Source organism: Amblyomma americanum, chromosome 3 (genome assembly GCF_052857255.1).
Source record: "Amblyomma americanum isolate KBUSLIRL-KWMA chromosome 3, ASM5285725v1, whole genome shotgun sequence".
NCBI classification, from domain to species: domain Eukaryota; kingdom Metazoa; phylum Arthropoda; class Arachnida; order Ixodida; family Ixodidae; genus Amblyomma; species Amblyomma americanum.
Window position 1 is genome coordinate 147372245 of NC_135499.1, and position 13563 is coordinate 147385807.

General features: G+C 42.0%; 1 protein-coding gene across 4 annotated transcripts in view; it reads right to left on the minus strand.

The window, feature by feature from the left end:
* LOC144125130 (uncharacterized) overlaps positions 1–13036 on the minus strand; it is a 31710-nt gene extending 18674 nt beyond the window's left edge. For all 4 annotated transcript variants that reach the window (XM_077658239.1, XM_077658238.1, XM_077658236.1 and 1 more), the window contains exons 1-6: positions 12578–13036; positions 10702–10881; positions 8449–8615; positions 7060–7199; positions 5444–5585; positions 457–545 (exon numbers count right to left, since the gene is read on the minus strand). In XM_077658239.1, coding sequence (XP_077514365.1) covers positions 457–545; positions 5444–5585; positions 7060–7199; positions 8449–8615; positions 10702–10881; positions 12578–12610 — 751 coding nt within the window. In that variant the 5' untranslated portion in view covers positions 12611–13036. The remainder of the gene's footprint in view (positions 1–456; positions 546–5443; positions 5586–7059; positions 7200–8448; positions 8616–10701; positions 10882–12577) is intronic.
* Positions 13037–13563: the final 527 nt, after the last annotated feature.

Genomic DNA, 13563 nt, shown 5'->3' on the forward strand with positions numbered 1-13563 from the left:
TTATAGAGAAGAGACCTTCAAATCAGCAGCAAGGTGCTCTTGGATGAACGGAGCAGACTACTTGCTCATGAATTCCTCACCTGTTTTTTACAGCCATGCATGCAGTTTCCACGAATTTTGTGCCGAATTTGCGACATATCCCATCAGAACACTGCCCTATGACAACATAAATAAATCATTGCAGGAGCATAATTCTGATATAATTTTGTAATTTTTACCATATGAAAATAAAATATGCACAATTTCAAGGGAGAAGGTAAACAAGAAGGCACTGAGGTTTTAAAGAACACAATGCTCGTAAAAGTACATTATTAATTTCTGGAAAGCCTTGAATAATATCTACACCTACCTTATAAATGCCAAACTATGCACCAAGTTCACAAGCAGCTTCGATAAGCTTGCAGGCATACCTACATGAACTTAACAATAAAAACAGCATAAAAGTATATGACACACCTGGATTAAAGATGACGTAGTCAACCATGGATCCCAAAACAGCATCCGTATGCAATGAGTCGCTGAGATCACGTATGTCCATGGTAAGCCTGTGCACACAAATGCAGCACACACGTCAAAGACGCAGCATTTAACATGACCAGAGTACAGTATAATCTCTATGATATGATCCCAGTTAATATGAAATTCAGGATTATACGAATTCGTAAAATGCCCTAGATACCACACCCTCGAGCACCAAGTACTTGCTCCCTATATATCGTTGGTGCCAGGATCAACAGTCGCATGGTTCGCACCACAAACAGTGGACACCGTGAGCGGCGGTATGCGGCCATAAGTAAATGCCGTCAGCTGAAAACAGGTTTGTGTGAATTCTGCATATTATTTTAGTTTGTTTTGGATGTCACAAATTTTTTTCATGACCCTGTGAAATTCTTATGATCGTGATTTACTGTATGTGCTAAAGGTGCATGTAACTTGCATTAAATATAGCCATAAATGCTATGCAAAAGCTAACTATGGCTAAACTAAATTGATTTTCATGGAAAAGCATCCAGCCTAACATAACTTAGCACCAGAGGCAGATTTTTATATGCCTCTAGAGTCAAACAGTGAACTGCTTCATTTAAATCAACCTTATGAGTGAAAAATACTTGCCTAGGCATGACATCGTAAAAATTTTCTCAAACCAGAGAGAACTTCTGGCAAAAAATCATGTTCCTCTCAACGCATCTCAGTGCTTATCTGAACATAAGCCAATACTTTCCTTTCAAAAACATCACATATAAAATTGATAAATCGGCTTATATTTGCCGGTACAGTGTAAACTGCTATGGTTGTGATCTGTTGGCTACCCTTCGGAAAGGATGGCCCCAGTATCTGCAACTGGCCATTAGTCTAACATGAACTGCGCAACATCCATGCCATCCTTTGGTCAATGGGCAAAGTACTGGTTACAATGTAGTTAAACCTAGTTAGTCCCTACTGTAACAACGGTAAGACCAAAGGTGCCAATATGCCTAACAGCAATGGCATTTCCGCGTGCTAGACAGCTGTTTCATTTTTTTATGCTGTGCATACACTTCAAACCACCTAAAGGCATAAAGCAAGTGATGTCATTATACTACCACTTTTAAACACAAATTTGTTGTTGTCATAACACAGCAGTCATCTAACCTTCAAGCTGAGCAAGACTTTAGCATACATAAAGTGAACCTGCATCACTGCAGAAAACAGTGCAATAAGTTCTTACAATATGCTGCACATTAAAGATGGCCACCACAGAAACAGAGGTCATCACCATGAAATGGCAACAGAAATTACTGACTTTGTGAAAACATATAGCTGTGGGACTTCCTATGTGTTATGTGTTTTTTAAAGAGGCTTTCTGTTCACTCATCATCGATGAAATGGTGGCTGCACAAAAAGTAATCTATGACGGGGATGTTGACAAGGTTTTTGGCCTCGTAGACATCGGCTCTACAGAGCATGCTACAACAGTCGCTCAGGTGGCAAATCACCTGCTGTGCTTTGTTTTACATTATACTTACATTATAGCAGTCGGCTATTTATTCCCCCGCTGCCTGAAAAATGACAAGCTTCATTCTATGACTATGGAAGTAATGAAAACAGTGGAAGAAGTTGGTTTTCGTGTGGCTAGAATAGTGACGGACAACCATCAAAGTAATGTTTCCCTATTCAGACACCTTTCAGAGGATGGTGCACTTGCCCACGCTGTACCTCACCCTTTTAGGGAAGGTGATCCACTCTTCTTGTCCTTTGATCCAAACATTTTAATCAAGTACCTCCACAACAACTTTCTAGAAAGGGAAATGGTAGATGAAGGGCAAGCCATTCGAGGTAGATTCTACCTAAGGAAACTTTTTGAAATTCACACTCAACTCCTCGTTAAGCCCGTAAGGTTCCTTACACGGGCTCATGTTGAACCAAACAACCTCGAAAAAATGAAAGTGCACAGGGCCGTACAAATATTTTCTGCACCTGTTATTGCCACTCTCCAGTTCATTCAAGAAAACTCACAGTGCCACCTGGATGCGTCTGAATTCCAAGACTGCTCTGCAACAATCACCTTTATGAGGATGATAGCAAAGTGGTACGCTCTACACAACATTGCTTCAGTGAAGCCATGGAAACAGCAGGAAGAACCATTCACTGTATCTGACGACGAAAGACTGCCTTGGTTAGAGTTGGACTTTGTGTGCTATGTTGAGGACATTCAGATACAAAGCGGCAGGTCCAAACGAAAACTCACCAAGGAGGCATACGAAGCTATGCTCTTGACAACAAGATCATCAGTGGCACTAACTGAGTACCTCCTGGATCACGTCAAGTAAGTGTCTTCTAAGTGGAGACTTTCACGCCCATACTATTGCATTTCATTTAACTGAATCTCTTGTATTTCATCTTCCACTATGTCCTGACACAAGCTCTTAACAGCGATCCTGTTGAATCGCTCTTCAGCAGCCTGAGACAATTCAATGGTGGAAATGACAGAATCGATGCATGGGCCGCAGTGTTCACATCAGAAAAACTGCTGAAGGTACCATATGTAGAAAAAAAATTTGGCAGGTGGGGAGTTACATATTTTGCCATTCTTTATGCAGGTTGAATCCTGCAAGCGACAAAGACAGCAAATGCTCCCATGAACTCCGAGGCAAAAGCAGCTGTTAAACTCCCTAACCAGGATGGTGAAACTTGTGCCTTGCCAGCTGCCATCTCATCTGCAGCCAAGGAGCTCTCGAGTGAGCTTGAATTCATCACTATGTGGAGTGAGCCGGTAGCTGACATAGAGTTGACACAAATTGCATACCTGGCCGGTAACGTTGCATGTGCATGTGAGGAAAAGGTACAGTTGGTTTACAAGTCTAAAAAATTTAATTAGGCTTGCATTTATTTGCCCTTTGTTTAGATGACTAATTCATATATATATATATATATATATATATATATATATATATATATATATATATATATAACTGAAATATGCCTGAGTTCTTTTAGTACCGTTTTTCATTGTTATGCTCATTTTCAGGTGGCTTGTGATTCCTGCAAACTCCTTCTTCAAGCAGTGAGGCCAGCTGGAGCAATTTATGGATTTTTGCGCAACATTGACAATAGACGGCTAAGGTACGCAACAATGGAAGCAGTCAGCCTGTGTAAGCTTGTGTGCACCTTCGTCGCCAAGGTCATGAAGTGCTCGGACGTGAGACGAACCAGCAGGCTATGCAACACCTTGACGTCCACAATACTTCCTCATTTCACACAATGTCCGGCGTTGACTTGTGAAAAAGAGGTTCGCAACCACGCTGAGGACCTCTGCAGAGTATTTTTGAGCAAGCTCATAAGACTATTGTTGACGAACTGGGCTAGCAACCTGAATTCGACAGTAGAAAAATATTTTGTTTACACATAAACCTGAAAGTTCTGAGCTTGTAAAGCTTTCAGATTCTGTGTACATGAACTTTGAAATGAAAAGAACTGGGCTCAACCTACTAACTTCTGGTTGTCTTGTTTTCTTTTCGACCATTGATGTAGGCTAGTAGTGCCCATTTGCAAAATATTTCCCACGTATACCCATGAACTGGCTGAACTATAATACTGTACAATTCTGCATATCCAGAAATGTAAAACAGCGTTAATCATCGGCTCTAATTGTGAACAGGACTGATCAGAGTTCGGACTTCTTAAAACAAGCATGTTTATGCTAACCAGCTAATATATGCAACAAGTTAATATAGCGGATAACCAGCTTTGTGTGTGTCGAACGCGAGTTACTGAATAGGCGAACGCTCGAAGAAGCACACCTAACATAGGTGCCTTCCGACGCAAACTGTCGCTGACAAGTGCAGTGATGCTGACGTACTGCTATCAGTAGCAAATCACCAGTTGGCATTACCATTCATATTTTGTGAAACACCGATACACAGCTCTTTATCGCAACAAATCAAGCACTGACCGCACGGCCGCTGCAGGCAGAGAGCACAGCTCTTTGCCCGCAACTGTCCCGGAAAAGTGGCGCTGCTGCGGTGGCGATGGGAACTAAGCGCGTCACGCCTCTCTCGGCCGACATGACGGGCCGCACCAAGTGCGTTGCCATTGAGCGGCCGTGATAATACAATCAAACTGCATGCCGTGATTAGGCTGGCTGCATATAATGATACAACTGATGCCCTTCTTTTCACTACCTTACTGTTTCCTGTGCTTTGCACTCTACTATAAATGAACCACTCCAAATAGATCACTTCATGCCGCTTAGTATGTTTTATCACATTCTGACAGCTGTAATTTCTTAGAAATAGTTTAAGTGCAGCCAGTGAATGTGCTCATCTAAAAATTGGCATCAATTAAAGCGCAATCTCATACCATCTAGTATTCCAATTCCAAACTGTGGTCAACCCAAACCCCCTAAATGAAGCACACTTCACAACAGTGTGTGGAAAGCTGTACTGTACCTTCATGGGACGCCACAGTCTACTGACCTTACAGCACAAACTTGCCGACACATCGGCGGAGCTGGTTCGGCACATTTGGTTGTGCTCAGAACTATTTCAGGTTGCCTGGACTAGCAACAGGTTGATAGTGCAAGCTCAGAACGATCAGTTAAGTTCACAAAGATGTCAGGCTGCCCAGGTTTGTTACCCAACAGTGAACCGGGGCCTGGGCTGTAAGGTACAGTATGGTTCAGAGCCATTTCCAAACATCTTCTCAAGAACACATAAAATTTACAGAAGGCCATGGCTTCGGGTACAGCAAGGAGTCGCAGTTTTTTCTACTGTCAGTTCATACCCAAGAATGCTTTTTCTATATTTCTCCAGTCAATTTCTTAGGTATTGTTTTAGAATCAACGTCAGCTTAGATTATAACAGATATTATATCTAACAACTTTGTCCAAACCAATGAAATCCAAAGAACACCAGTGGCAGTAGTCAAGCATTTCAAAGATTAGAATACCAACAGCAGTACTCACTTAGCCAGCTGCTTCCAGCTTTCCCGTTCTTGCCTGTACTTGTCAGCTGTGGACAACATCAGGGACTCACAGACGGCGCTGAACATCTGCTCCATGCCGCCAGTGGTCCCCGTGTGCACAAACTGTGCCTTCACTGAACCATCTGCAATGACCAAGAATGCATTCACGCTCCTCAGCCATCCCAAGCAATGAATGCAGCATAACATGAAATTATGTGCACTCTTGCTGCTTGGTTTTAAACACACTCGACTTCTCTCTTTCACAAGCATCACCAACACCAATACAAACCATAAACATTTCCGCTTCCCTAAATCTTTAATGAATGATTTTTTAATGGTTACAAGCTTTCCTCTGGCTTGATGCACAGCTTCACTGGCTTGAAACGCTTGGGACAATGAGTTTTTGACTCCACTTCGTGCAGACCAAAAACACGTTGGCCAAGCTGTGCTTGCACCAATAAGGTATCAATGACGAATATTTTCCCCCTCCAATTATGATTTTCGTAGTAAAACTAGACTTTGCATTGCAAACCTCAGGTTCCTTGCAATCTTTGCAAGTGATGATAGTAACTCAGGTACTGCAGGTGAGGCACTACCAATTAACTTCCATTCCTGCACTTTAGTCACAATTTCAAGGATCCAATCAAACATTTAATGCGACTCAGTTAAACTAGCACACCAAAAAGCAATGTATGGCAGCGGCACAGATAAAAGGAGGCTAATTCAAGTCTAAAACAATAGAAAAGAAATGCTGGTTGAAGAAAGAAAAAAATTGTAAACTGTGGAGTCTAACATCCTAAAGCTACACATGGGCTATGAGGGACGCTATAGCGGAGGGCTCTGGATTAGTTTAGACCACCTGGGCACCTTTAACATGCACTGACATTGCACAGCCCACGAGCGCCTTTTACATTTTACCAGGGCCTGGATTGAACCTGGCTGAAGAAAGAGGACCCAGAATGCGTACTTTTCAAGACTTGGAAGTCTAAACCCAGGAGCAGAAAGTGTTCGCATTTCACCAGTACTCCAAGTTCCACACTTTCCTTAGCTCGCTAAGGAAAGAGTAATCAACTTTCGAAGCTCTCAATGAGCCAAACACTATTGCATATTGTCCCAAAAGCCACAGAGCTGTCATTGAATTGGTTTTATTTTCCTTCATATGGGAAAGGTTTAACTAATATATAATGAAAAACAAAAAGAAAATAATGCAGGTCAGCTATGCTTCAAGTCACTTTGGTCTGTGATGCTGCTCCTGGAGTAAAAGACTTCGTGTTTACAGAACCTATATGTACCATCGAAACTAATCTCCAAGACACCTAAAAAGCAATCTAGGAACGTGGATTTCAAGTGCAACAACCACCAATTGATTTCATTACCACGCATGACAATAGGCAAGCCTGTCTTCCATTACCACAAGTGTGGTCTCCACCGATCAGTGCATAAAAGGCCTGTGAGCTTTGATTGCTATCAACACATCCTAGAAACTTTTTTTCCCAGTAGTATATCAATCTTCTTAGTGCTATGTGGGGTTTAAATTCCCAAAGCTACCTGCAGGTCTTCAAGCTATACCGCTAACAAACAAGTCACATGTGGAAGCCCACATGGCACTAAGTGTACCTGGAGTAGGGTGCAAGGGAAAGAGCTGGAAGAGGTGGGCAGTTTGATGAAACTCTTGCTCCAGGGAGTGCAAGCACGCCATGTAAATACGCAGGGACTTGCCCAGCTCCACAATGTCAGGCTGCGACAGGGCCTCCATCCTGGAGCACAGCAGGTAAGAAGAAGGGAATAATCAGAATTGCCACAAAGTGCCAAGAAAGGAACTGCGAAAGCCCAGAGCATTGCCCTTCAAAACTGGGACTATGGCATGAACGTAGTGCGCTGGTAGAAACTCAGGCAGTGTTCTTGCATCCAGTTCCATTAGAGCTGTCAGCTGCCAGTAATGTATCAACGAGCCCACTTCATTACCTCGGTTGCTAGTAATAAGCCTAGTCTTACAATCTAACAAATCAGGAGCCCTGGAAAGCTCATCACAGACCACAGATGTGATCTAAGTACATGACTCGTCTATCAAATGGCTAATAACATGATAAGAGTACAAGCACAATCCATCACATTTTGTTCCAACATTATATTGTGGGTCTCTCTAAAAGGACTGCTGCAAGATGCTGAACAATTGGTGTATTCATGGGAATGCTTCTAATTACGCGATTGTCTGCATGCTTCCAAACAGCAGCTCCAATTGCGAAAACCCCATTAGCAGTTTTATTTGTAGCTACTATTGCTATTGTCGGATACAACTTAAGTTTAGAGTGATGCTCCACACACATACAGGACTGCTGCACCGAATTCCTCCAAGACGAAAAAGTAGACTGTTGTCAACAGAGTAATACAAGATGCTGTGGACCATGGCCCATTGTCAATAACTTCTATTTTTTTAACTTGTACCCTACTATTATGCACAAACAATGCAGATATAAAACATTACTATCAAAATATTAGCAGCACAGTCACATCACAGCACCTTCACAGAGAAGACTTCCGCTTCTTTACCAAGACGCTCAGGCTATCGGCTTTGATGCATCATTACTAGTACATGCTAGTAGTGTTTTTATTCATTAGCTACTCCTTCGCACAAGAGCTGGGTGCCCCAACACCCTGAGATCACAGCTCGGTTTTGTAAGCCAACTGTTCCAAATACACTATCATTTTCTTTGTTTTATGTGTACATTTTCTTCCCTTCACAGCATTAGCAACCTGCATATACTGTACTTGAGTTAAATTTTTGCACTTAAGTTAAATTCATTACGAGAAGTAGTGAGTGTACACAGGTGCAAATTATATATATTTGCTTAATTTTAGGTCAGAGTGACCAACTCCATTCAAAGCAACAACAGATTTTTCAGGTAACAGAAGATGGGACAGGCACATGGCATTCTACAGTAAGCAAAAGAAGACAGCTCAGTAGCAAGTGGCACAGAGACAGAGAAGAGAGAAGAAGCACCCCACCCGCGGAAAACATCCACAAAGTGCGCCTTCATGCAGTGTGCCATCTGGCAGCAGCGGCACTGTAGAGCACACATGCGGCTCCTGTGGAGTAGACCATCCTTGGGCGTCCCCACCAGGCGCATCAGCAGGCTGTGCTCTGTCAGTGAGTTGGACAGATCTTGAACGAGCTGGAAACCCCACCATGTGAACCATAGGAAGGTGGAGAAGAATAGACGGAGAAGAGGAAGTGGTGAGGGCAGAAAGAAGATGAGCAAGAGGATTAAGTAAAGAAAGCCATACCCCGTGTTGCCTTATCAAAAGCAAAATAAGACTGCCTCAGCTGGTAATTATCTACAGAGGTACTTTCCTTTTCCACAAAATCAAATAGAGGAAGCCCAAAAAACATGCCATTAGCAACAGCACATTAAAACAAACAGGAAAGTACATGCAGTCTGTTCATTTCTACAATGAAGCAGAGTCACGAATTGAAGGCCGCAAAGAAAGCAAAGGAAGAAAAATACAAGTTCCCTCAGTCCACTTATAAAAACAAACATAAATCACATTTGTCAACTCAAGACCTCTGAGGACTATGCAGCCCCTGATTTCTTTTTATGATGACAAAGCCTTGTTGAACAAAGTTATGTGGAACAAATTGATGTGGTTACAGTAACCATAGATACTAGGGCTATGAACTACAGAGGAATCTATGCTCCCCCTTTTACCAGTCAGTCTTGGCATTAACGGAGGATGTGGGGCTCAAGCCGGAACTTTTGAGCCGCTACACCAATTTTGATGAAATTTTTAGGAAGGAAGCAGCCTTGCACCATTAAAACAAAATCAAAATTTCAATACTGTATCTTGAGTGTGAAAAATATGTTGACATCAAAATACACTAGTGAGTGTATCAGTTTAAGAAAACTATCATTTTAAAAATACTTGTACTTCGCTCACTTTCTTAGCATAGATGACCCTAGGGAAGCCCCTCATATAGGATAAGGGGAAGAGATTGTTGTTTACAACCACTTCTCTAAAAATTGCATCACTTAAAAAGAACTTTTTTCGTTTGCACAAAAACCTAACAAGTGAGTACGATAGGTCTTGTTCCCCATGAAATTTTGATTCAGAAAGCACCCTCAAAGTAAATTTTGGCTTTGGACCATAAAAACGACAGTTCTCCTAAATGTACAGTTTGGGGCAAAAATGCGAATTGAGGAGAATGGCTTCAAAAATTTGAATAACTGCAATTTTGAATTTTGTTTGCCAGGCTTTCTTCTCCAATTAAAAACCCTTGCTACATAAGTAGGATCTTCTTCAATGTGATGCTGCTCATTAGTGACTGCTTGTTGTTTTTGTTTGTTTAACTGTGGAATGACTGTATACAAAAACTCGCGGAAATAAACAAGCAATAAAGATAAACAGCGCAGGCAGCAAAGCCACGGTCTGATGAAGCATAAACGCTAAAATTCGTCTTCAAAGGTACATTTCCACTCATCATTTATTTAGTTTTGTTTTGCTTAAACATTATAGCTTGCAAGACCAGGATTCTATTTTTTTTGTATTTTTAATGCATTTATGCTGCAGTCTTCACAAAATGCCTGAACAGGTCAGAAAGGGCAAGAATAAACTGAAATATGCCTGTTTACCAATGCACAAAGTGTTCGAATAAAGTTTTTGGGCACTGCCAACAGCACGTCATGCACCACATTCACTGGAAAACATTTCATATTCTTCATTTCTACTGTGCAGATCATGACCAAATTTCTAAGGCATGTTCCTGATTAGTTTATTAACCTTGCATAATCAAAATCCAGAAACTGGCTTTTTTGATCAAAGGGAAATTTTTCACCCCACATCCCCATTTAAAAAAAAAACTCTTCTGAAACTTCATGACATTTTAAGGGCAAACTCTACAGGTCGTGACAGATTTAGCACTGGATATCTGGTACTGGCTTTTCTCACATTTTATACAGCAGATACATGGCAGGGGCGCATTTAGCAATGAGTGGTAACACATAACACACTGCATACTGTTAGCAACAGGCTGCACCAACCACAAACAAGAGCAAAAATTTCCACGCTCCACCCCAATTAGACATTTCAACACTGTAATTAAGACCCTTTTTTTTTGCACATTAACTGTTCTACACAGCATAGTGTGATGTACTTGAAGAAAAGAGAGTACTAAGTACACATAGATGAGGTCATTGATGACTGCTCTAATGTTAACAAGGTTGCTTTTTTCTAAAAATCTGATCCCAGAAGGGAGCCATTTACCTTGAGCAGAGACTTTGTAGAAATAGTAGAGACGTCCCGGAAGAGGGCAGGGATCAGTCGATGGTATTCCTGGTTGGCTCCGCCAGAAGGCACCACAACAACGTGGTCCCTGGAAGACTTGGCCAGGAAGCAGCGATGGCAAGACACAGGCGCTATAGGCAGCTCCTGGTTCATGGCTCCCTGCACAGTACACCAGGAGCACCTCACAGCTGAACCGTACACAAGAGGCATGCTTATCTGTGCCAGGCTGATGCTCACTACTTTTAGTAAGAGTGCATATTGTTGTTCAGGGCTGTGAATGCAGTCATAATGAGCTCAAATCTTGCAGTAATAGCTTTATGAGGGAGTTCCTCTGGGGATATTTGTTGACTGCAGAGAAATAGAGATCACTCAGGTGATGTCACTCCAAACCAATGAAGGCGGTTCAAGTTTATGGTCCTTCTAATTTGATCTGCTGACTCTCCAAATTTGCAGCCTCCTTCAAATTTTAAACATTGATAGTTGATTGTACTTAAAATATGATACCAAGACGCCTTGCTGAGTATTGAAAAGTTGGCGTTCAAAGAAGTTTTTTTCATCGTTTCATCTGGCAAGACAGAGCCACTCATTTTCACTCAACTTGGCTGTGGGTATATTAATGTGTTCTCGTCAATAAAAGTTAATTTAAATGTTCAGCACTCAGTTTAGCATCAGTTCAGTTCCATTAAGTTAAGCTCTCTTGACATTGTCTTTCTGTGCTGCCATCACCCTGGAATGCCGTCAACTAACCCAACATGTCAATGTGGTGAGTAAGTCATATTTAGAAGCAAAGTGTAGGGTAACTGACCTTCCCAAATTTTGCAAACAAGGCAAGAAAATTGGTGCAGATAGATCCTTCATATGTCGTTTCTGGTACCTGAAAGCTAAAGAAATGCATCAAAATGGAGTAAATTACAAATTTTTTCTCTCCTCAAGAAATGTCGCAAGTATAGTCTTATGAGATAACTGCTTCTCGAGTTGACATAACAAAAAGGAGAAGACACTTGCCCCTAGTGCAAATGCAACTGAAGACCTCAAGCCAAAGTGAGCTCTACTATTTTGAGACAGTACGGAAAGGAAGAAGTCAAATCAGAAAGCACAATGTTTTTCGAGGCTTGCACAACATCACTGCAGTGTCCTATTTGTTTTTCATGAATAATGACTGATGGTTCAGTGATTATTATACTCTCTGGTTTCAATACTGACTACAGCCTAGCCATGTCGCCAATGAATATATATATGTGCTCCTCTAGCAGCTTCTAGCTGAACACAGTTTGCATGGTCTGTTCTATTACTCGCTGCATATGGACTGATAAAATTTAGAATCAGCCTTTCTTTCCCTATTTCCGCCGACAAAAACAATGCTGTCTTTTTTTTTACGTAAATCTTGTTTTTATCCAAGCCAGCAGTAGTTGATTTTACCACGGCCTATATAAAAAAAAAAAAAATTATGGCGGCATCATGCAGTTTCTATCGCCGCATATGCCTGAATCTTCAAATTGAGCACTAAATGTTGCGAAAGCACGTCAACAGCATCATAGCAATCGTGCGCACAGGAATACTGAAAGGTCAATTACCTAAATAACTACGTAATATATGCAGTAACTGTTTTGGACTCATGATCCGCTATAGTGACTGCTAGTATGTGTCACGATTTCATTCATCTACTTCACTCCACCTTATATGATTCTGAACTTAAGCAAGACAGCAACGGCGCTGCCGGGTCTCGCGCTCAACAAACTGCCAAGGCGTCCGAAGGAAACCGCTTAACGAATCCCATCCCCCAGCAATGAAAACACACATTGCCAAGCGCAAGGACATCTACACTGAAAAAGACAACAACAGATCAGTCACTTACTTTGTTATCAGAGCCATTGCGAGTGGAAAGCATCTTTCACGAAGATGGGTTGGGAGGGGGGCAGTCTGTTTTGGACGAGAACCAGCAACGCCGCCTTTTCATTCATGAAGCGGGCTCCGTAGCAGTCCGAAAATTCTTTGGAGCCATCCTTCGGACTCGCTGGCCGCGCCGCTTGGTTTTTCGACAGCCTTCCAGCGCACAACAGGCGACGAAAATCAGCGGCAGCCAGCCCTACCACTGCACTCGAACCAGTCCGTCGTCGGTCGACGCGGGAAGCCTAAATAGACATGTAAAAGCATCCTTCGGCGCCATCTTCGCGTCAAGGGCAATATTACTGCTTGCGCAATAGCACTCACACGAGCACTCGACAAACCAAGCTTTTGCAAGGCTGCAACCGTTGCGACGAACAGCCTTTGGTTTCGTTACATCGTCGCAGTAACGGGAGCGGCGGCGAGCATCATAAACAGTAGCACGCGGTTGCCAGCACTTCCCAGAGCTGCTCCTGGGCAGCCGCACATGCACTATACAAAAACTGCGCGCCACTAAATAAAAAAAAACGTTTGTGTTAGCAGTCCCGTCTGCATTTCAGTGCTTATGCAACGGAACTTTTAATGTTGTGTACGGCCAACATTGCGTTAACACTACAATAAAAGTTGTGTTACTGGAGATCATCAGTTATATGGATGAAAGAGCGCTTGACTATATAGTCAGGGTTTTTCACGTAGCTTGAACGAAAGTCTTTTTTTTTCTTAAGGAGCGGTATATTTCTGAGAATACAACTGTATATAGCATCATGATCATGAGTGATAGCTTGCTAAAATGGCACACTTCAAAATATTTTTTTTCACAACTCCATATAAGATTAATAACTACAATTTAACACGCCAAAATTATTAAATTATGAAAACAAAATGCGATACTCTGCCATCACAGGGGCACAAAACTGACAGCGATAGCTGTAAAGCCCGCACTTTCTCTTCCGATAG